The sequence below is a fragment of the Helicoverpa armigera genome, chromosome 22 (assembly GCF_030705265.1).
Source record: "Helicoverpa armigera isolate CAAS_96S chromosome 22, ASM3070526v1, whole genome shotgun sequence".
In the NCBI taxonomy this organism is placed as follows: domain Eukaryota; kingdom Metazoa; phylum Arthropoda; class Insecta; order Lepidoptera; family Noctuidae; genus Helicoverpa; species Helicoverpa armigera.
In genome coordinates, this window is record NC_087141.1 from 1,780,876 (window position 1) to 1,806,706 (window position 25,831).

General features: G+C 37.7%; 1 protein-coding gene across 1 annotated transcript; it reads left to right on the forward strand.

The window, feature by feature from the left end:
• Positions 1–24,509: 24,509 nt before the first annotated feature.
• On the forward strand, positions 24,510–25,616 carry LOC110371692 (3-oxoacyl-[acyl-carrier-protein] reductase FabG). Its single transcript, XM_021328053.3, has one exon. The coding sequence runs from the start codon at positions 24,552–24,554 to the stop codon at positions 25,305–25,307; it is 756 nt and encodes a 251-aa protein (XP_021183728.3). The 5' UTR covers positions 24,510–24,551; the 3' UTR covers positions 25,308–25,616.
• Positions 25,617–25,831: the final 215 nt, after the last annotated feature.

Consider the following 25,831-nt stretch of genomic DNA (forward strand, 5'->3'; position numbering starts at 1 on the left):
TTGCATAAAATCAACTCACTGGCCTGAAATAATATAAAATTAAAAACATCCTTGTTCTCCGTTCTAAAATTCAAAAAAATATGGCGGTTGCAAAAAACGCGGGAACAAAGCTGCGCACTCTTTGGTCGGCCATTCGAATAGTATCGCTGCTCGAGAGCGGTGGGGAACGGTACGAGTGGAGGCCCACTCGACATAGATTCAGTTGGCCTACCATTGTAAGCCGACTCGGGGAATACTCACTGAAAAAAGGAAATTCTAAAATGTTACTCATTTCTGCTCTACCATTCGTAAAGTATGATGTTGCATGAAGTGCAGTAGAATACTTTAATAAATAATGAAATAAAATTGCAATAGAAAATACCTACACAGATCTTTTTGTACCATGGCATTAATGTGGCTCTAAACATCATCCACTCCATAGTAGAAATAAACAGCGAAATTATATAATTTGCTTGCATAACATGAGGCGTAAAGTTTTCAGCGTTACCCCATCATAGCATAAACATTTTCCTTCAAAATTTGCATAATATCTATACACGTGGCACGGTTTTCAACGTATTCATTGGTAGCTATAACATGACACTTAAGAGCCATTTGTTGAAGGAGGATTCGGTAGAGGTGTTTCGAGCACCTACGCGAAGTTAGTTGTATTTAAGACTCTAAGTAAGGATCGCGTCTAAGTATCAACCAGGTGAAAAAATATTTTTTTAACCGAAATCGAACCTAAAAAAGTCTCGAGGAAAAAGAACTCTTGCGTCGAGGCATTTTAGTGGTTTTCATGTATCATTTAAATGTGATAACATATACCTGCTACGTAAGCAGGTATATTATGTGCCAAAAATCTTCTGGCTTTGCTACAAAGTCACAAAGTTCCCACCTCTTTAACTTCGAAGCGAGTTTCTGTCGACTTCTTGTCAATTAGTAACACACCTCGTTATGGCGGCAAAATGTTACAGATGCAACACAGAACTGCAATGCTCGTAAATTTATGGACGATTGTTCTGCATAGCAAGCCAGTCCACAGATAGTTTATTTTTCAATTGCTTCTGTTTTTAAATAACTAGGAATTGTAATTAAAGGCTGGTTGTTATTTATTGTCTGCTGCTGTTTTATGTTCGCCTGGTATTTTGGGGCCGTGTTGTTTGTGATATTTGGATGTAGTTTTGATAAAAATGTTTAAAAAAGCTACAAATACTTAAAGTTACACAAAGTATGTACATAAAAGAAGAACTTTTTGTTTGTTACAATGTTTCAACATATTTTTCAACTCTGAATATACCCACTATCTACCAACTTAATGTTTTATGAAGAAAACAGACGAAAAAATAAGTCTGATAAAAAATTGATCATGATAGATGGCGAGATGGAAAATAATCTTACTTTAAAATAAATTGTTCGCTAGTTCGAACACTGACAGCTTCTGACGTCCACACTAATTTGATATTTTTCATCATTTATCTTATTTCTTCTTGAAATATTACATGTAGGTATGGATCGTGCTTATTTATTTCCGTTCAATAAGATACGGTATTTTCCACTACTCATAGATTTTTCAATCCCATGATAGAATCTTATCGACCAGTGATTAGTTCTGATATTATGTCTAGGAACTGTAAATACAAGCTTCATTTTAATAGTTTTCGTCAAATGACTTTCCGTTTCGGAAGTGACAATGAGCGAAGAAAACTCACACTGAAAATGCGAGAGGTATCATAATGGCGGACTTCGTAGCAGTAAAATTATTGTAAATCCTTTAACTTTGTCCACTTATAAAATCCTTATTACATGTCACATTAAGTTAAATCTAATGAACAACGACCGGTTAAATCATTTAACCTCTCCGTTGTCAAGTAATTTCTTAAGAAAGCTAAGTAAATCACAGTTTAACTTACGTTACAAAGTACATACGGCTGCATACGGCATCCAAAGTTCGCAAGTTAAACCAATTTCAACAATAATGTTTGTGCACTTGCAACTAAATTAGACGCTTGAACTAATTATGTACGAGTGTTTCAGAAACATTCGCATTTACTTCCTCAAACGACTGGAGGCCTGGTACTATTACTTGAAATGTCTCTTGCGGTGCTTGTACTTAGCTAACTTGTTTCTTATGACATTTATGTATTTTGTTTACGTATTTGTTCTAGGAATTTAACGTTTATTAATATGACATAATAGGTACGGTAATATTGTAACTTGTTTATAGAAGGCATTTATGACAATCAATATTAAGGTTTCAAAGAGAAGTCGTGGTGGGCTAGTGGGCAAAGAATCAACCTCTCGAGTATGAGGGCGCGGGTTCGATTCCAGGTCAGGCAAGTACCAATGCAACTTTTCTAAGTTTGTATGTACTTTCTAAGTATATCTTAGACACCAATGACTGTGTTTCGGATGGCACGTTAAACTGTAGGTCCCGGCTGTCATTGAACATCCTTGGCAGTCGTTACGGGTAGTCAGAAGCCAGTAAGTCTGACACCAGTCTAATCAAGGGGTATCGGGTTGCCCGGGTAACTGGGTTGAGGAGGTCAGATAGGCAGTTGCTTCTTGTAAAGCACTGGTACTCAGCTGAATCCGGTTAGACTGGAAGCCGACTCCTATATAGTTTGGGAAAAGGCTAGGAGGATGATGATGAGGATGAATATTAAGGTTTCAAAGTTACCGTCCGTAAGTAAAACAAAGAACCGAGCATTGTAATTAATTAGTCCTGTACACTTGAAATAGAATACGACTTTCATGATTTTTTGACTTCAAAATCCGTCATAATAAAAATGGATTAAAGGATTTCATAAACATTGAACCGAAGCCATTTTCTACACGACCTAGATTACGGTAGTTTCCAACGAGTCAAATTCATTACTTTTATTTAACTGTCAAAAACTGTCACTTTCTTTGCAATATGTATGTAAGCGCAACATATGACGTCACAGATTTTTCACATCAAACTGGATTCTTATTTAGCTTATATTATCAATAAAAAAATTTAATCAATTATTCCATCAAAACGATAAATGGAAGTGACATTATTTTTAGATGCTTCACTAAATGAATATGACAACGTAATTTATTTTTGACCTAGTCATCCACCCATTTCCAGTTCATATACCTAATCTGGTAAACGTTAAACGGTACACTTTGATAGCTCAGTGGCCCTCTGATAAACTACTATTACCTAGTTAAGCAGTGTTGCGTGTGTAACGGGTATGAGGCCACGTAATATTGAGTACTAGGGTGACATAAAACCAAGTATGTGTGAAGTAGGGACAGTGAACTTCGAAGTTGAGTGCAGGGTGAATTCACGAGGAAGCGACGTCAATTTTCACCACAGAACGTTTTCGCTGGAAAAGCAAAAAGCTTTGAGGATTTCTTTGCTTCTTTCCTGATGTAATTTTGTATCTTTTATACCGGACTGACTATTAATTAAGATGAAGGTTCTTAGTAAGCTTAGACTAATTTCAAAATGTTAGTAGACAAAGGACATTATTTCTGAGAAATACTAATACCATCCCTCAAAAACCCTTGGAAAAATCTCTTTAATCCTTTTAAAATGTTTATTTACATGATACACAGCAATATACAGTAAGCTTACTCTTTTTATTCACCATCCAAAGCCTCAGTATTTTTCGCCAACCCGTTGGCTAACCGCCGAAAGGGTGCGTTACCGCGCAATGCCGCCGATTTCATTTCCGCTGGGAAATGCCGGAGATAGCGGCGTGCCGGTTCGTCTCTCATTATGTTTGTGACGAAAAAATTCGCCCAACAAACACCCAAAATATTTTATGGTTTCAGCTTTTACTTCCATTGACCTTGCATGTTACCGGACGCTGTGGAAGGGTTATGAATTAACTTTTTTTTGTTTAAAAAACATGGTGCTTCGTTACGGGTCGTTTAAGCTTTTTTTTGTTTGAATAATTTATTTTTAAATTATTTTACGATGAATTTCCATAAATTATTACAACGGTCAAGGATTAGCAGCTACCAGGCAATCAGAAACGTAATCGGGTGGATTGTTCGATACACGCTAGCACATGCGAGCCATAAATAAGGCTTGTTGACCAAGCCGAAACAACAGCCGATACGGACAATCCTGCGTGTTTGCTTGGTAGTTACTGTAATGTAAATGTGTGTAGACCTGACTAACAAAGTGCTTACGGTAACTCCGAATACTGTCTATGAGAAGACAATACACTTCTAAAGAAATGCTTCCTACCTTTACCTATTACTACCTAATCTGAGGAAACACCGCAAAACAAACTTCGGAGCAAATAAGACGGTCTTTGAACTGGCACTGCAGAATTAATTATGATGGTAACACAGGAAACAATGGCCTGAGTACTAAGGCAACATGACCACTTGAGAAAAATGTACGCATTTGTCTTATAGTCAGCTCACTGAGAGAGGCACTCTGAGTGATTAATGAGCCCAGATGGAAAAGCTACAATTTTATTTATGTCTTATGTTCGAATACGCGAAAGATCTGGATATAATATTTTATGGAGATCATTCTTGTCGGTTGATGTCTGGCGGAATGTGAATCAAGCCATAAAACCAGTGGTGAATATCTCTGAGTAACGATAACAGACTTTCAATTTTATTGAAGTTTGAGAGTATTTAATGTAAGATAAGATTTATATTGATTACTTATTCATTTAATAAATGAACATAAATGTACTCACAAGTCTCTCAAGATTTTTAAATAAAAGAAAAAATAAGCACTTCTTCCAGCGAAAATTTGAGAACAAAATGAGCATAATTTTCATAGTTTATGATTGTTTAACTTAAGAAGCAGTGGTCCATTCCATAGTAGGAGGGCCTCTGGGATTCCTAGGTCCCTTATAAAATTACGTAGGTAGATAACTGCTACCAAGTCTCTTAAGTAAATATGTACCTACATTTAGCCAGTTTCCACTGTAATTAATCACACAAAAATGTTACAAAAAGTAAATGTATCCAAATACTGTGCAGTAAAGATTGAAAGACTTAATTTACTTGACAATAATAAAATGAAAAAAATATCATCAAATTCTACTTTTCACCAGCACCTTTTACGAATGTGAGTAGAAAATGGAAAGAAGAACAGAAAAAAAATACAAAAGGTTTCTCCCATGATTGTTAAACCGTTAATTACGCCTGCTGTTTGTTCGTTAAACACCGCTAATTACAAAGCGTATGCGGGTCCCGGTTTTACGAAAAAAGGGAACAATACAAAAACGATTTTTGGAAAAACTGATTGTCCTTTATGAAAACATTTTCGAAATTTTGCTTGTATGTACTTTCTTATGAAATCTTGATCACTTATGACTGTGCTTCGGAGGGCACCATATCTTTAGCAGTCGTTACGGGAAGTCAGATCATCAGATGCCAGTAAATCTGACATCTAATCTTACCAAGTTCTATTGGGTTGACCGGGTAACTGGTGGTCAGAGAGGCAGTCGCTCCTTGTTAAACCCTGGTACTCAGCTGCACCTGGTTAGACTGAAAGCCAACCCCAACATAGTTGGGAAAAGGCTAGGCATATGATGATGACTTACCAAGAGAACCACACGTTGGACAGTTGTGGTACCAGGGCAGCAGATTTTAAAAGGTATGTACGAAACGAATGCAATGCAAAAGGTAGGTTGTATTGACTTGCCTAATTGGGCATGTTTGATTGTTAATTAGCCAGTTAAGTGCAGTCAGTGCTGTGATCGATATAGTCCGCATTGCGACTACTGATGATAATTGTACGAATGTACGTATGATGCGTTATTTTGTAATTGTCATTTATGTCCACATTTTGTGGAGTGCACTTGAGATATGTGACGTCAAAGAGTGATATGTGGTGATTAAATATTTTGTGTAAACATTGAATTAAAATTTTAGGTACTCAATTTTAAAAAGGGCGTAATTACAGAAAAAGCTTGTAAGATAATTTTTAGTTTGACTTTTATAAATGTCAATACAATAAGTACACTGTCTTTACAATGTCTTGATACCATATAAAATTGAAAAGGGTTTAACTTTTGCATTCTTTAAGATTAATGTTTGCTCAAACAGAACGTGTTTTTATGAAACTTCAATCATAAAAAGTAGGTACTTAATGACATTTAGAACGATGATTTGCTAAAATCGCAGTACTGATATAAAAATCATCAACTCGGTAAGAATCGATATAAAAAATATGTGTGAAAAAGCAATGAAAAGCGAATAAAAACGTTATCGTTTTATGGCCAATGATTCGGAAATCGCATCGATGGCAACGTGGCCGAATGTGATCAATTCTACTACTTATCGAGATTCTCTGATGGCTGCATTTTTTGGACACTGTCACGGTAAAAAAGTAACGTAAAATACATAAACTTTATTATGTTTAGATTAGGGATTAAACTTACTGAACTTTTACTTATATAACAAGACCAAAGGCGCCAATATAGAAGATATTGACATTATATGAGGCAAATTCCATAAAAAATATGTATTCTTCTTTCTCCATCTTTAAATACACTAGGTACTTTAATTTGTAAAGGTTTATTTGGTTTATAATTATCACATAGACCAAACGATTTTCTATACGTCTAAACTAAAGAAAAAAAGAAAAAATTATTTGTCAGAATGTAGTCCTACAATTATAGGTGTTCTAATATTATAGAGAGGAATGGATAAACTCAAAAACTATTGGACCGATTTTAAATATTCTTTCACAATTAGAAAGCTATATTATATGCTAGATGCATAGACTATATTTTATCCCGGTGCGGGCAGTAGCTCCCACGGGACGCGGGTGAAAGCGCGGGAGAACGGCTAGTTACTATATATTTCTATGTATGTCATCATTTGAATATTTGGAGTTAGAACAACATTTCTTTTACACTCTATCTGAAGTCAAAAACATAGCACCTACACTGGTTTAAGCTAGTGCAACCAAGGCCCGTATCAAGTGATACATAAATAAAAACTCCACGGTCCGTGTAGTGTGATTCCCAGTGGGCCCAGTCTGTCTGTAGTTACATGTGAAATGTATGTGCGTCTGTCTGGGAACGCACGAGTAATACTGGGGGTTGCAGTGAGGGAGTGGTTTAGATGCAGATAGGTTATTTAATAGATGTAACACTGGTAGGGTGTTGATTGTGTGTATACTTGTTGTATGTGACCTATGGTAAAATAAAATATATTTAAAAAACCAACCTATGCATGCGCAAGACGTACTTTCAAATAAGATTGCCGATTTAGTTTTAGTGGGTAAAAGTCAAGAACGAAAGTTTTTCACACGACTGCCAAATGATAATATTAATATTAAATCGTATTCGATAGCTTACATACATAAGATTCCTATAAATTGTTACGTAGTAATTTTTTTATAAGTACAGTACAGATTTACCGACCCTAGCCGTTGCCCAGCCTTAATCGGGAACTGGACAATATAGCATGGGCTGTATTTTATACCCTACATAAAAGCTAGCGATTTATTTATTCTCCAGATATATTTTCTCCAAAAAAATAATGTTCATACACTCCAGATTTATTCGGTAGCGCGCTCTGTTAAATATATACGGTATTTGTACTCGACATGAAACCTAAAACATATTTTTAAGTATTCCGTCCATACATGGTTTTAGCTCGATCCAGTGTACCTGTACCGAATGTGTAATTTAGTACTTTTTTATTACACCTGTGTACATTTGCGGTCGTATACCAGGGCGACATGACTTTACAGTGATAATCTGAATGACAACATAGAAAGAGCAGCATTGTCTGTCTAGCTTATACGACCGATCAAATTGTTTACTGAGTTAACAAAAAAACAAATGATGACGAGAAAAAGAAGTTCGCTACGTTGCAAATGTTGCGATAATGTTGCAATTAAAAGATAAAGAAAAAAGTTGTTTCATGAAATAAATAGATAAAAGTTCTGTAAAAATGGCTACTGTACTATCGTCGAACTGTAGGGAATTTTGGTATTTTTCTTTCATGATAAGAATATCAGCTGGACGCAGTATAAATACAGTCAGCACTTTCTAAGCGTCGACGATCGCATGGAGCGACGAACGAACATGTGGACGAACATATTAAAATGTCTGCTATCTATCCAATGAACGATTTGAAAACTTTGTACTTGTGAAAAAATCAATGATCAATTTGGTGTTATTTTGGGTTAAGATAAAGTTTTTGATTGTTACCGTATCAATTTTTCAGCTTACCAAATTACAAACAGCTCAAATCTCCACTTACCTGTAAAAACAAAGAACACATTATTAAAAGCCGAAGCTATTAACCTAAAACAACATTCCTTCCTACATCATATTATGTAAAACATGTTTCAGTCGTACAAGATCTACAAATAAACGTAAGTACTAGGAAATCATAATTATGAAGAGTGGAAACTCAGTTGCATGTTACATAGGTAAGCTCTCAGGCGGTAGCGAGTGCAATTCTGAATCTGCACATATTAGCATAATAAAGGTATCTCTGACTGTAGTAAGAAACTTCACGGAAATTGTTATGTTAGTGGGAATGTATAAATCTCATTGGTATTTATAGCGATGTTCTTCAAACACCTGACACTTTTAAGTTTGAATGGAGAATCATAAGAAATATCCTTTCTCAGGCACTCTAAGCAATATTGGGAATTGGGGACGAACTTTTTGATGCTTTTTATTTTTTTGTAATAGAATAGTTTTTAATTGAAATGATTAATAAAATATATAAAGACTCTATAAACGATAAAAAGTATTTAATTTAAGAAACATACTGAAAAGAAACATATTTCAAAAATGGAAGAAGCTCCATCATCAGGAAAGTTTTTCTTTGTGAACTTTTGCCATGGTCGGCAGTATGAATCAACTGAAAACGAAGTGCAATGCACTGAGAATTTCTTACGCTTACTAGATTTAACTTTTGAGGGAAGTTTTTCGTTGATCGTAGATGCAGAAAATATGGATGTTTTTATTTTAAAGATAGTTCTTGATCACTCCTTGATAGATATGTAATATATGAAAACATAATTATATCAGGTTAATTTCAGGAATATTTTACCGAATAAACAAAGAAACATTATGAACACAATTGCATGTAAATTAGTCGTATTTTCATTGTTTGTTATCCAGGTAACAGAATGTGTCATGTAATACGGAATGATAGAATTACCAGAGTGACATGAAAACGGACTGGTACTCATTTGCATTGCTAACGTATAAATTTCATGAACGGTCGGACACGCTTTCACATTGTTGCGCTCCTAGTACATTTTGAACAAATTACCATTACAATAAAATAAAAACATTGCGTTAAAAATGTGTGATTTTTATCTATGTGCTAGATTAACTTCGACAACAAAATTCTGTGTTCGAATGTGTTAAATAAAAATTGCATCATTTTGCAATACAAAATTTTGTCATTGAACTAATTTATGACGAAGAAAATGACCATAAAATCACAGAAAAGTAATACATATCATAAAGTTAATACAATACCTTTGAGCCAGGAGAACAGTTAAAATATTTATCTTCACTTCAAGAGAACAGTACACTAATTGATTTAAATTGTTTACACACACTATCTTTCATAATCACATGCACATTTATTTATATACTAATAATTTTGAAAATATTTTAATCTGATATTGATAATGAAGTCATTAGCATATCGAAGTGACAGGGACTTTAGATTTCTTTGTTATGATAGCAATTTTAATTTTGAAATAGGCATGTAAAACATAAATACAGCTCTTTTTATCAATGCTATCCTGGTTTTTAGGTATTATAAAATGTAGGTAAACTCCCGGATTTAATGAGATAAGATGCAATAAATATTTGTTGTTTTGTTAAAAAAGTGTACCTAAAAATTAACTGATGAATGTACATATTTACTTAATAATCAACTTAAAAGATTCTGCTTCATATTTTATTTTGCTTTCAAGATACTCCACAGTATGTAAAATTGATGAGATTCGAAATTGCGTCGTCGAGTGTCGCTAAGCACGAAAAGCAATCATTTTAAAACCTTTGACTGCATAAATTAAATTCCAGATCTATTTTGAAGCCTTTCGCATAGTATTACGAAGACCGATGTTGATATTTATACCATGACATTTATAAGTAAAGAAACTGATTTTGTTCTTATTATTCAACTTGCGTCACGACATAATATTTTTCCTGACATGAAAAGCGATACTCATTAAATCTCAAAGGAGAAAAACCGTGCATACATTTTTCTACTAGCTAATTACGTAACTCAAACAAAAACTTGGTAGTCTTTGAAACAACGTGCAAAAAAAAAAAACAAAACTCTAACTAAAGGCGTGTGCACATTAAAAAGCGATGACGATGTATGCTCGGTGAGGTGTCCCGTCTACGCTCCGGCAGATAATCGCGTTTGATCAGCGCTCATGCGTGATAACCGCTCGGTGAGCGCATGCCTTTATACCTCGGGTTATTTTTGTACCGTGCGTATGGTAATGTACATGTTTGAACGAGGAAATTAAAAGGTTTTGGTATAGAATGGCGTGTTTTGTGAAATTGGAAGGTAGTGGTAAGTGCTATATTCATATTAAAGTATTGTGGGCCTGAAATTTACCAGAGAAATGTTCCGAAGTCCTCCTAAACTAAAGCACCAAGGTTCAATACTCTCAGATCACAAGCCAGAGCCAGCCGAGTGACGTCATCAAAGCTAGTGGAGTTGCCAGAATTGTCTAGTTCCATCTAACATATTAGACAAGACTGTCCGGCAGAATTCAGCACGCAGGCCACCCGTGCGCTTAATTGACAGCCGATTGACGTTTGACTCAAAGCCCCAACGCTTTTGAAACCTCTGCTCTGTTAACGCTAGCATTCCAACACCCTTTAACAGCTTTCAGAACTTCAGAGAACGTTTTAAGCCTGTTTCATAGTCACAGAAACAAATAACAAAAATTCACAAACGTAGCTAATAAATCAACCGACCAAGTAGGTACTAGGATAACATATATTGGCACAGGTGTTCAGGCCAACCAATATAACCTCACCTGGACAGACCGCGTTCCGAAAAGGGTCTGCAAACAGGGGAATACAAAAATATTTGTCCAAATATTCGCGTGTCATCAATGTAATTAAATTGTCACCTCTCTTGCTGTCGACAGCTGTTTTAGGATAATTGAAGTGGCTCCTTTGATTTCTAAACGCCTAGTACGTGTGGATAGATAACTCTTGAATTGAGGTTAGAAATTGTAAGAAGTTACTTTATAAAAAAACCGGCCAAGTGCGAGTCGGACTCGTGCACGAAGGGTTCCGTAAATTACAGTTAAATCAACCTATCTCAAAAACTATAAGAGATACTTTGATCAAACCAAAAATCGTTGAAAGAGTTAATTAGCATGCATCACCTCTATTTTTTTTAGAATTTTATACCCCGTAGTTATAAAAATAGAGGGGGGGGGGACATACTTTTTACGACTTTGAGAGCTGATATCTCAAAAACCGTTCACTTTAAGAAAAATGTTTTTTAGAAAACTTTATATCATTTTAAAAGACCTTTCCATTGATACCCCACACGGGTATGTACATCGAAAAAAAAAATTTCATCCCTCAGTTACATGTATGGGGGGCCCCACCCCCAATTCTTTTTTTTACTATTTAGTGTCATATTTTTGTAGCGGTTCATACAACACATATTCCCATCAAATTTCATCACTGTAGTACTTATAGTTTCCGAGTAAATCGGCTGTGACAGACGGACAGACGGACAGACGGACAGACGGACATGACGAAACTATAAGGGTTCCGTTTTTGCCATTTTGGCTACGGAACCCTAAAAAGAGTAGCAAAAATCTAGAATTCTAGATTAACATTATCTCATTTTAATATTCATTCAAATCAAACAAATCTGATATCGATACTTCGCTAAAGTTATCATCAATCAGAAAAATGTCATCAATCAAAAATTCACGAGCTTGCAATCCGTAGCTATTGGATATTAATTTACATATCCATTTTATAGAGAGAAATGTCGTCATCATCAAAACGATATTTAGATTTATTTTGTACCCATTGTCAGCTGATAAGCATTTTATAATGCCAGATGATAGGAATAAAGCAAGAGCTATTTACAAAAAGGAATTTAAAAACCCAGCTGCATCGTCAAACTTGCATGTTATCATTTAACTTAACCATGCAGATATAAAGTTTTAAGTACAAGCAAGACATACAAATTGCAAGACTCGACTTTTAAGTCAGACCAAGCGAGCAAGTCGGTAGTAAAAATACCACGACAGTTTTGTAGGGTACGCCGTTAGTCGTATTGTTGTCGTATTACTACGAAGTTTAGGTGTTTCAGAAACGCTTCATGTCTTTTAAAGTTTCATACGGCGTAGTCTTTGAATAATTTAAAATCTACAACTTTGTATTTGTGGGCAAAGTTTGTACAAGACTTTATGTTATGTTTCTGTATTAATAAGTATATGTTTTAGCAAAGACGGTAACGTTTAGTTACTTTATAATTTTCTTTTAAACATGAAGGTTATGAGAGGTAAATTAAAATCTTGATAAAGACTATGTAAACATTTGCTACGCTCACATTATATTAATTTGGTGCACTTTACCTAAATTACTTAGCTATCTTAATATATACCAACTTTTTAAATCATAAAATGTATACCTCTTAAATGCAGATTGGTAAATCCCTGACAACAGCCTATAAAATATTCATTTAAAATACTATAAGTATTTTCAGCTAATTAAAACATCCACTTTAAAAATTAACATTCGGACATAAGCAAACTGCACATAAAATAAAATAGGCCACATTTTTCATCCGCAAATATCAGTGATATTAATTGGCAAACCGATAAAGATAGAACGAGATTGCTTGATATGCATTTGCATTCATGACGAATGCAAATTTCAATCAGTTCGGTTGATTGGCAATAATCTGACGATGTGGGTGATTCGTACCCGTCTTGATATCAATTAATATTTCGGTTATATTGGCGTATCAGTTTATTTACAGAATTAATCTATAATAGGGAAATATGAAAAACTAGGTATCAAAATATTCATCCGCATCGCTGTCAGCTGGGATCGTGCCCAAAAGGCTGGCTGCATTGCCACGCTGGATGGCAATGCATATCCTTTGACCGAAGTATAGGCCAGCCCTTTGGTCACGAGTGGACTCCACTAATCGCTTACTAATTTCTCGAAATAGTCTGTGGGCACTTGGGCCCCATGGTCCCAGGGTTTCAACCCCAAACGGCTCAAAAATGCAATTGCCGGTGAGGTTTACATATTTGTGCCGCTTGAGGTTTTCCGCGGCCGCAGCAGCTGCACCGACACAGCTCGCCGTACTGGGAAGGTGGGAAGGTGCAAGGGTGTCGACGCAGGTTGCGTCCCACACCAAAGACCTTCCCATCTTCCAAGGCATTATAGACATCCCGTCTGGTCTCTTGCCATCGTCGCGTGCCAAGCCTCTGGGTTCTAAAATGGCTGGCACTCCGGCGGTGACAAGAGCACGACGGATAATGTCATTTATGCTGGCGTGTCGTGCCATGCGACCAGCACTTTTGCTACAGGAAAGACCATGGTGCCCAAGGCGGTCCACAGATTCACCGCACTGGCAGCGATGCGGAGCCGCAGTGGGAGCGCCGAGGCGTAGGCATGTAGCGAGCCGGAATGTAGTGTCACCCAGCATGGTCCCAACGCTGGGTGACGGCAGTGCGTGAAGCCATAGCCCTGACTCCCACTCTCCCACAGCCAGTAGGCGGGCACGCTCAGCAGTATTGACAGATGTTTCAATTAGTTTATTTCTCGTCAATCTGCAGAGCGGCTCGTCCCACTGTCTCTGGGAAGCCGGGTTTTCAGGGAAGGCTGTGTTTGGGCAAGCCACTTTCCAGGCGTTCATGCCATCAGTCAGACACGGCACCTCAGAATCGACCAGTGAAGGGGCTAAAATTTTTCTGGTCAACTCCTTAGTGCCGCAGACCGAGGATAGGAACGCCGGTAGACTTAAACTGGAAATTTTGCGGACACCGAGGCCACCGAATCTGATCGGAAGGGTGGCTTGAAGCCACGCTCGGTCGTCCAAGGCCAAATTAAAAACAGATGTAAGAGTAGTACGGATAATTTGGTCAATTCTGTCTAAAAGATGTGGCTGCTTCCATAAGGGAGAGGAGCGAAGGTTGTATATAAATTTTGGGCCAAAACAACAGTATTTTACTAAGGTAAAAGCCGAATGAAGATTAATTTTAAAAAGTCTATCCGAAATGTCATTAAAATTTGAAATTTTGTTATCTATGAATGTTGTGAAACTTTCTTCCAAAATAGGTGAACCTAGGAGGTGCAATGATGTTTCGTCCAGAATTTTAATTTGAGGTGCTATGACATTAAATTTTGATATGATTGTCTGTCTGTCCGGGATGTCAGGAACAAAAATTTCACATTTTGATAAATTTAGATCCAGTCCAATCGAATGAAATTTTTCTTTTAGGAATATGAGGTCTTGGTAAACAGTTTCACTATCTCCTCCTAGGGTCCCGTCATCCAAATACCAGGCGTTAAATTTTGAATTTAGTTTCTCTATTATGGGGTGAATAGCCAAGCTGAAAATGACCGGCCCAAGGGGGTCACCCTGTTGGCATCCAAATATTTCGGAAAGGCTGCTCCAAATTAACATGCACTCAGCCATTACAATCATTAGATATTGTTGTTTTGGCCCAAAATTAACATACTATTTGCGCGCTTCCACTCTATGGAAGCACACAAACCTTTTGGAACAACTTGACAAAATTATTAGACACACATTAACATCAATTTTAAATGTGGCCTTGGACGACCGAGCCTGGATTCAGGCTACTCTTCCCGTTCGCATGGGAGGGCTTGGCGTCCGCAAAATTTCAAGTATTAGCCTACCGGCCTTTATATCCTCCGTCCATGGTACTGAGCAATTGACCAGGAAAATTCTTCCTATCACACTGGCCAATTGCGAGGTACCATGTCTGACTGAGGCTGTAGAGGCCTGGAAAATCACCTGCCCGAATACTGATCCACCCGTCAACCCGTCCTCCCAGAGACAGTGGGATGAGCCGCTCTGCAGAGTTATACGGAATAATCTGCTAAATACGTCAATTTCTTCTGCAGAGCGAGCGCGCCTTCTGGCTGTGGGCAAATGGGAGTCGGGTCTATGGCTTCTGGCACTTCCGTCGTCAAACATAGGCACATTGTTTGACGACACCACTTTCCGGCTTGCTGTTTGCTTGCGTTTGGGTGCTCCGTGCTGCTCTCCTCACCGCTGCCACTGTGGCGAAGCTGTCAGCAGCCTTGGACACCACGGCTTGTCGTGCAGCCGCAGCGCGGGACGATTTGCACGGCATGCGAATATCAATGACATAATCCGTCGCGCTCTTGTTGCCGTAGGCGTTCCAGCCATATTAGAACCCAGTGGTCTGGCAGACGATGGCAAGAGACCAGACGGTATGTCGTTGTTCCCGTGGAAGATGGGTAGGTCTTTAGTATGGGACGCGACTTGTGTCGATACTCTTGCACCATCTCACCTTCCTAGCTCGGCGCGATGTGCTGGTTCCGCTGCTGCGGCTGCAGAGAACCTCAAACGGCGCAAATATAGCACCCTGGTTGGTAACTATACCTTTGAGCCGTTTGGGGTTGAAACCCTCGGGCCGTGGGGTCCAAGTGCTCATCTGCTTTTTAAAGATCTGGCAAAGCGACTTGCTGACACTTCAAGTGACCCAAAGGCTGGTTTTTATTTTGGTCAAAAATTAAGCATTGCCATCCAACGTGGCAATGCTGCCAGCCTCTTGGGTACACTCCCGGTGGGCAGCGATGAGGAGTTTTTTGATGCCATTTTTTAGTTGTATATATGTATAAATAAGGCTTTTTTTTACGTCATGTAAATATGTACATAAACTGAACCCAACAATAAATAATTTATTGAAACTGCAGATTCCAAAACATGGTCCTTGTATAGTAATTTAGAAGGGTGCCTGTAACATTGCCAAAGGTAACTATAAATTTCGGGTAATTCTTTTTTGGCCTCGGCCAACAAGGTGTCCCTGTTAACAGAATTAAAAGCGTTCTTTATGTCAACCTTAAGGATGACCTCACCTATTTTTGAGTCTAAAAATGTGGAGAAAGCATGTATAGCAGCCTCACAGCCCCCTTTCGAACCAAATCCGAGTTGCAGGGGCTGAAATTTGTTAGCAAGCACGTCATGATAGTGCTTGCAACAAATCTTGGCTGCCATACGCCTGTATGTACACCCTTCGGCAATGGGACGAATGCCGCCGTCCTTTTTACGGAGCGCACATAAGTTCGCTCCGTAAAGCACGTCCACGACGGCATTGTTCACACCGCCGGAGAGCATAAGATTAACTAGAGCCGTAAGTTCCCTCAGAAGCGACTCACCAGCTTCCCCAGCGCCCGAGCCTACAAGATCCTTCAGATGTTGAGGGCTCAGGCCGTCGAGGCCGCCGGCAGAGCCGGTCCTGAAAGAAGCCACGGCTCCAGCTACTTGTTGGGCTGTAACGGTGAGGTGGTCGGAATTTAGATCTGGAGGGTCGGGGAAAGTGAGGTCATCCGAGGGAGCCGGGTGTTTACTCTCCAGAGCGGCAAGTGTTTCTGGAGAGTACGGCGCCACCACATCGCTGCTGAAAAGGATCCTAGCAGCACCCCTTATGTCACCCTCGCTTAATTTATCCTCTACATGTTGACACAAGTCCTTGGAGGTGAATTTGGAATTTACTGAAGTGTCTGGGACGAAAATGGAGGTCGAAAGGCAATTTAGTTTAATTTGTTTGGTTAATGATTTTTTATTTATCTGAGTTTTGTCAACATGTAGGATGCGGTAGGGAAGGGTGAGCAACTGTTCCCAGGCGCTTTCTGAATTTTCCAGGGTTGCGAGGCGGACGCATTGGGCCAGACTTGACGCAACAGTCCGCCTTGCACCCTGGGCACTCTTTTGAGTATGGGGTGTTACTTTTAATTTTGAAAGTGAGATCCAGAGGAGATGGTTTGTCGGAGGTGTAGTAACTTGAGGGGTCAAGGGGCACTGAGATACACTCTGCATCTTGTGGACTTTGCCTAAGTGTATCTTCAGGCCCCTTTCTCCTTTAAAAAATCTTGCCTGGGAACAGAAGGGGCATCTTACTGAGGTCTCAGCCGATGTGGAAGGTTGACACACGCTGCTTCCGGCGTCGCTACTGCCATCGTTCATTGAAACAGTAAAAATTTAAAAGCTTTAATCAAAATAATACACTATGGTCTTCACAAATGTCTTCAAAAAATTATACACTGTAGTCTTCACAGATTTTCAATATGATCGGCCAGGGGGCTACCGCCCCCCGGCGTCTACACGGTCCGATGTTGCCTGATGCTTCTGGAAGCTGGGGCGAACGGAGGTTGTGTTTCTGTTGTTCTTCTTGGATTTGTATTCTGGTTATTGACATATAACTTTTGGAATAATTTTTGGATAACTTTTGGAATAATTTTAAAATACACCAACGGTTTGACAAATTCAGATATGAATCACAGTTTTAATGTGTTTTTATTTCCAAAATCCAATAAAATTTTCAATCGTGCGGAATTTCATGTCTTGTCAGCTGACAGCTTGTTGACGTTTTTTTCGACGTATCAGTTGTAATTTGTGAATCGTGTAATACCATTGCTACACACACATACATACATAGGTACATACGTAAATGTTTTAATTATGAAATTGGTATATTTTCAGTTCGTTCTCTCAGAAAGAGCAATCTTTTTAACAGACTGGAATTTACTGTGAGTATATGATTGACATTTTATTATGTTAATTGCTATTTAATGGCGATTTTGGTATTATCTATACATATAATAAATCTGTAGAAAAGTAATTTTTGTACATTGAAGAAATTGACAAAAAAAATAGCCAGCATGTTAAAGGATAACTAACAGAACCCATTTCCATCATTTTTGTCATTTTTGTCTGTTTGTCTGTTTGTCTGTTTGTCTGTTTGTCTGTTTGTCTGTTTATCTGTTTATCTGTTTGTTCGTTCGGGATTCACGTAAAATCTGCGAATTCAATGCAGACAATGCTTATATACAAAAATTCTACGTAACTTGGGGTATTACTTAGTTTTTGTTTCATCGAAATCGATTCACTCTATCAAAAGATATGATTAATTTTGTGAATTCAAGATGTAAAATATTACGACACGCAATCTGTTTGTCAAAACTGTACATTTGAATGTTGTACTTATATTAGTTGATCGGCCTATTATTAATCTTTACACAGAAAATCACACCTTTATAAGTAACTTCGGAAGAAAAAAAAAAATGAAAATTTTGTTTAGCCAAGGTTAAAGTAGCTCCATCTGTGGTAATCTGTGTTAAATAAAATACATAAAATTTGTCAAAGGAGCGAGGTGGTAAATGACAATAAATTACCATACATTCTTTATAGAGGATTATTATTTCAACAGATGGAGTTGTGTATTTTCCGTAATTCACCATATTTTAACACGTAGTGTAATTTTTTGATAGACATTTCAATAGTGTTTGTCAGTTTGCCGTGCCACATCAAAATCCAATTATAATTATTACCTTGATGAAAGGAAAATTAATAGTTCTCAGCCAAATTTAAAACGGTGCCATCTAAATTATTTTTTGAACATTATGTCAAAAATGACGTTAGTATAACAATTAATTATCATTTAGGGTCAATTCACACTGAAAGAGCAGCGGCCGGCAGCGGCCGTAATTGCAAGGGATTGAGCGTGAGCGCGGCGGGCCGCGCGGCGCCGCATCGCGCCGCGCTCTTACATTTTCCGTGCTCTTACGGCCGCTGCCGGCCGCTGCTCTTTCAGTGTGAATTGACCCAAAGTTACAGATGGAGTTCATATCAGGATTTTTTTATAAACATAGTTTAGCTTATCTTCCACTAATGTGGTGGCCTTAAAACAAATTACTTTGAGTGAGTAGTATTAAGTAGACCTTAATTATTTTTTCTGATGCAAAATATGTAAACTTAATCCTAGAAGAAAGGAGGATCTGTCTCTCGCAAGCGCTGCTAAGAGTGAGGTAGGTAGGTAATGTAGGATTCTGTAGCTTTAAGAACAAGCCCAGATACAAAGTGCAGATAAGAAATGGGAGCTTTCTCGATTTAATACCATACACACGTAAAATGCTTTATGCGTCTGAAAACGTACAAATAGCGCGTCGCATACCAGAGACATGCTTACTTTCAACTTCTGATCGCAAATACACTGGTCAAAGTCAAGTTTAAAAAACACCTTTTATATAAAACTACGTTTGATGTCATTCAATCACAAAGACAGAATTGTTTTCTGTTGCAAATCCTATCCACCTGTATCCTATCCTAATCCAGCATGCATTGCAGGTGTGCATTGCACAAAAACCAATGGTATCCTATTCGAGAAGTCAAAAGAGTCGACCTGCCAACGTCAGCTTCTGCGCTAAGCAAGTGTTCTTAATAGTACCATCAGAATTACATTCATCGTTGAATGAGGTGAATAAATTTTCAGAAGCCACAATAACAGTAGGAGCCAAAGCATATGATCGCTTCATAGAGCTCTGATTGGCCCCAGGTGACCAAGTCAGGTCTGATTTGTTCGTTCATCAGATCTTTGAAAGTGTTTCGGTGGATACTTACTGTCGTCCTGTGTGACAAAAAATATGGTATATAAACGTCCTCCGCAAGAGCGAAATTTTCCCGGTGTGCGGTAGTGACGCACAGTATACAACACTTATGTTTCTTTCGATTTGCTGGCTCCACCAAGAAATGACAAATTGCAAGCGTACATTTTGAAAATCTTGGCAGAACTGCAGGTTTCAAGTACGAATACATGAAGTGGACTCTCACAGATACGTACATTTTGCCTATTCGTGAACTAATGCAAACATTTCGGTGGAGTCCCGGCTTAAGCCTCCCCCACATTAGGCGTGCGCGATCCTCGGGCGTGTGAGTAGCGCGGGCGCCGCGCGTGCGTCGCGAGCGCGCTGCGTGAGCGTCGCGTTTTGCTGCCCTGCGGCATTTACCTACAGCGTTTAACTGCTAAGGCGTTTAGCGGGCGGCGGGGATAGCGGGCGGCGGGGATAGCGGGCGAAGGGGTAAGAACGCAACTCGAGCGCCGCGTGCTCGCCGCGAGCGCCTCGCTTGCACTCTTCACACATGCCGCAGGGCAGCAAAATGCGACGTTCATGCAGCGTGCTCGCGACGCCCGCGCTACTCACACGCCCGAGGATCGCGCACGCCTAATGTGGGGTCAGCCTTACCATAGTGAGTAAGTGCACAGAAAATTCCCGTCATACAAGTGTTTCTCCGCAGTAGTGAAACTATCCTACCCTATGCGCCTGCTGATGATGATGACTCATTTTATCATCCATCCAGCTATTCCCCAACTATGTTGGTGTTGCCTTCCAGTCACCGAATCTGTTTGAGTACCAATATTTTGTTTGGAGCGACTACCTATCTACCTATCTTCAATCCAGTCTCACTACACAAGACGATATCCATGGTGAAACTGACAGACTTTCTGGCTTCTGGTTAGTCGCAGCAGCTGCAGAAAATGTACAAATGACAGCTTTGTCAGACTCAAAGCATATAGACATAGATTATAACTGTTTCCTGTGAAAATTACTTACGCACCATACGTAATAATTTTCCAAATTGGCTGACTAGATCCAGAGATATTACTAATTATACTGTCACGTGAAAGAATGCACCTACGGGATAAGTAGTATTTTGACTATTCTATATTGCCCACGCAGACGAAGTTGCGGGCAACAGCTAGTTTATTAATAAGTAGTTTCGAAGAAAATAATTTTGTCTGCAGTTTTTATTATAATATTATTATTGCATTAATATTTTTTTAAAGTATTTTAAGATGGGATATTTTTTCCAGTATCCAAACCCAATTTATTTGTCAGAGCAGAAGTTAGATGTCAATGCCAATGTCTAGTAATGGGCAAATACTTAGTGTTTTCGCTATTTACAAGTTTACGCGTGAAAAATAGGCTCCATCCCTTTTCTCAACCATTTAGTAATGTCAGGCTGTTTGAAAAGGGTTTACAATTTAACCTGTAACTATTTTAAAATGCTTTTAAGGGATAGACGTGTTTTCAGTACTATGTTAATGGGAAAGTTACGACAGTGTTTTACTAGACAGTTAAAGTTTGTCAGTTAAGTATCTAATATAGTTTGTGGCAAATAAAAGTCTACAAAATTACTTGTTACTGAAATTACCTTTTAAGTAACGACACGATACCTGAATTAACAACAGTGGCAAACTACTGTAATTAAACAATTATTTTTCAGAATATGACGTTAAAATCGACTTTTACAGTTATTACTTGGGACCCTCTAAGTCACCCTAAAAAAACATTAAAATATAAACATTCTCTTTTGAAAACAACAATAATTTCTCGAGTTTTTTCGTTGCTATAAAAACTAAACACTATAATTAGTTGATATCAATCCTTTTTCACCTCTATTAATATTCTTATCCTGGTAATATCCAAAGGCGTGCAATTCCCCCGGTCTGTCTCCTGGCTAGCTGTCACGAACAGATGGCACGTCTAGTTATAAATCCAGCTGTGAGGCGTTACGTTCATACCTTATGTAGGCTTTCTTCGGTACTAATATTATTTAGTGGGAATTTGTGTTTATTTATAAAGATGACGAAGACGTTGTTTATGTGTTACTTTTAAACGTTATGGTTTTTAGATGGATGATTGCAGTAGTTTGTTTCAGGACGTGAGTTATATGTTAACGGGAAAAGAAAGCAGATACTGATAGAACTCGGAACTCAGATCACAGAGGACTTGATAAAATTTAAGACAGACAGACAGATGACAGATTCTCGAACTGCATTCATCTAGACAGGCAGCCAATACCAAAAAGTGTAGAAAAAGGTCCTATAAACGATAATTTAGGTACCCACGAATCTTTAGCACCTAATCTCATTAAAACCCGGCCTTCATAAAGATAAAGATAAATTTATTTGTTAAAAACATATGTTATAAAGGTGTTACATTTATTTACAGTGTCAATATGTTTTGCCATGTCAGGCGTACAAATTTATTAAACTAAAAATTTAAAATCTAAAATCTATATTTAAACAAAATAAGTACTTACTATAAACAGAACTTAGTAGGTATTTTAAATGTTATCTTTTAAGAAATCACCTATCTTATAGTACGCTCTTTTACATAAAAGTTTTTTTTAATTTATTTTTAAATAGGTTAATATTTAATGACTTATATTTATCGGGTACTTTGTTAAAAATTTTGGGAGCTATACAGAATAGACTTCTCCACATGAGGGTAGTTTTGGCGCTGTGCAAGCATAGTCTATTATTATTACGCCTATTGCGTTGAGATATACTCGACTGAAGAGGAAACAGTTGCGGATTCTTTTTGACAAAAAGACAAATTTCTAAAATATACAAAGATTCATACCACAATAACAACCTACAAACCATAAAACAATACTTCGAACACAATTCACTCGCTTATCGAAATTGCAACACCACATTAAATAAATTAATTCATAAGCAACGGTCATTGAATCGAACAGTATTCAAATATGAATTCACCTTTATTTAGCCAACATGGCTGCCGTATCACAATAGCAATCCCATTAGCCATTAATTTGTCAGTCGTGTTACCAGTCAGCAAATATCGAGTGAATTCAAAACGATTATTTGATCGATTGAAAAGTTTATTATGCCTATTGGATTGTAGGTGGGACTCTTGTGTTGAGCAGAAAAGTGTAATGAATGGGCTAAAGTAAAAGTACTTTAATTTGCCTTTTTTATTGTTAAACTTTCAATAGTAACGGGTGATTTTTTAAGAGGTATAGGATTTGATTTTCAAAAAAAACACAAAAAATTTTAAAAATTGGATGAAATCTTTATTGGAATCGATAGAACGATCAATATAATTTAATGTTTGAAGATGATTTCATGCAAATGCTGGCCGCGCTCCGGTTTAGATGGCCCATTCGCAAGGCCCAATTTCGGCACACTCTCTCCAACATATCAGCCGGTATATTACGAATAAATGCTTCAATATTGGCTCCCAGTGCGTCAATCGACATGAGCCTTAACATGGCTCCACAAGAAATAGTCCAAAGGCGTTAGATCACACGATCTAGGCGGCCAGTCGACGGGCCCAAAACGTGAGAAAAACTGTTCACTGAAGGCGGCTCTCAATTGGGCCATTGTTTCGCGTGCCGTGTGGCATGTGGCGCCGTTTTGTTGAAACCACATGTCAGGCATGTCCAAATCTTCCATTCTGGGCAAAAAAAAAATCATAAATTGGAAGTGCGCGATGCACTCTCTTAACCGAGCATGCATTTTGATAGTAAAATTCAATAATTTGCAAGCATTGTTCGTTCGCATGTCTATTCATGGTTAAATTATAGACCAAACTGAACAAGGTGGACAATGACACAAGACACGATTCACGCGTGATCAGTCAAAAACAGCGTTGCCAAAAAGATACCAGCAAAAAAATCACCCGTTACATGCCGAATACACTTTCAATTGCTATCTTAATATACAGGTCAGTTATCTTTAAAAACCGCAGCTGCTCCGAATATCAACAATCGATGTACGATTTTCATCGGACGAAAAACTTGAATAATAGTACGAAGCTAAGTAAAATATACACCCTCTTATTATAAACCAAGACGTTTTAAGTCTGGTTTAAACCGTTTACTCATAGCAGTTTTTATAATAAAGTGGACAGTGTTTAATAAACCTTATGCACTACTTTTATTTAAACAAATCTTAGTGATGACGTAACATTTAAAAACCAATTTGAATTTTCAGTTAATTTACTTAAAGTAATCAAGAGCGATCTAAAAGAGGTACAGTTGAGTTGGTCGTGGAAGACTAATAAAAAACCTCACCACTCGACTCTTCTACTTTATTATACTGGCCGATAATGAGCTTTCCGACTATATTGGACTAGGAAAAACGGGGAAAAACCTCTCTCCCACTTGAAAGCGTCTGTTTAAGTTATAAGATAGAGCACTAATTAAAAACGTTATTCTTTCTTCTTGTAGATAGATTTTTTTTTGTGTGCTGTATTTTGTTAGAATTGAACTTCACTTCTTTCAGTCAATGATGGACACAGCTTAAAACATATTAATTAATCGTAAAAAAAGAAAATAAGGGTATTCGCCCTTATTTTCTGCTAAAGAACAGATTATCATAAAACTAGCTTTCCCTCCGGTTTCCCAGAGAATTACTTCCCGCATCCCAATCTGTGTACCAAACATTTTAATCGGTGCAATAGTTTTGACGTGAAAACGCGACGGACATACAGATTTACTTTCGCATGTACACTATTAGCAAGGATTATGCAACCAAAACCTTCCCTAGTGATACGTCTGATTATACCACGCGGAGTGCATAATCAACAAACAGTGACAGCTATCTAAATACAGGACAATATACTTTAAAACACACATCAAACAAAACAGTCATAATGCATCTCCGTTATCTTAATTTGATAACACGTTTATTATGTAACATTAAGTATAAATAACTCGACTCTTCACAACTGAAGAAACATTGTATTTTGAATCCTTCACAAATGAGTTTCGATAGCAAAGTTGTGTTGGTGACCGGCGGGAGTTCAGGCATCGGTGCAGCCACTGCAATATCATTTGCCAAGGAAGGTGCAAAACTAGCCATCGTAGGCAGAAATGAAGCCAGACTAAATAAAGTTAAGGAAGAATGCCTGAAACATGGAGCCGAGACCCTCGTCATCAAAGCAGATGTGGCTAAAGATGAAGAAGCAAGTAATATTGTTAAGAAAACCGTTGATCATTATGGAAAACTGGATGTGTTAATCAACAATGCAGGTATTGTAGTAGCTGGTGGGCTAATTGGAGGTGAAGTCATGAAGACTTATGATGCAGTGATGAATGTTAACCTAAGAGCCGTTGTGAACATCACCACTTGTGCTGTGCCATATCTAGTAAGTTCCAAAGGCAATATCATCAATATTTCGAGTACATCAGCAACTATTTTCGATACATCGATGTTGGCTTATTCCACATCAAAAGCTGGACTGGAACACTTTTCTAAAATTGCTGCTTTGGAATTGGGGCCTTCTGGAGTTCGAGTGAACATCGTTAGTCCTGGACCGGTACCAACTGATATTTTGGAAAGTGCTGGAATGCCTGATTTATTTGATGAATGGGCTAAGGATTGCCCACTACGGAAAGTGGCGTACCCAGAGGAAGTGGCTGACGTGATTCTGTTCTTAGCCAGTAGTAAGGCCAAGAGTATTACAGGTGCTAACTTCACTATTGATAATGGTGAAGAGGTGAAAGGTTATTCGTAACAGGAATATTTTTTAATAGGTACTGCCGGTAGTTTATAATTTTTGTTTGTTTTGAAAAATGTTAAGAAAAAAAGTGTTAAGAATTATCAAAGCATAGTCGGTCAATTGCTAATCCTTTTAAAGTTCATAACGATTTTAATGGTGTTATATTCTATTTTAAAACAACACTAAATAGATTCGACAAGACTTAATTGGTATATAGAGAGTTTTATTAACACTTATCTACTTTCACTGTGTTTGTATCTGTTATGTTATCATTTTACAGCATGTGCCAAAACACTAATAAACTAATTATAATCTTATAATGAACGTATGTAGTGTTAACTTTGTAAATATTGGGATAGCTTTATGTATAAATTCAAAATATTTCTTGTTTCTTCCATTTATTAGATTACTCAGTAGTATAACGACAAACTGTCAGTTTTTACTTTAGCGCTTCAGCGAAACTGTCTATAACGATAGCATTCACATAATTAGCTATTTAATTTCTATGTAGACGAAAACAGAAACATTTTGTGAAAAAA

Excerpts from the sequence above, each read along its gene's own strand:
- LOC110371692 (XM_021328053.3), top strand. The coding sequence starts at position 24,552 with ATGAGTTTCGATAGCAAAGTTGTGTTGGTGACCGGCGGGAGTTCAGGC.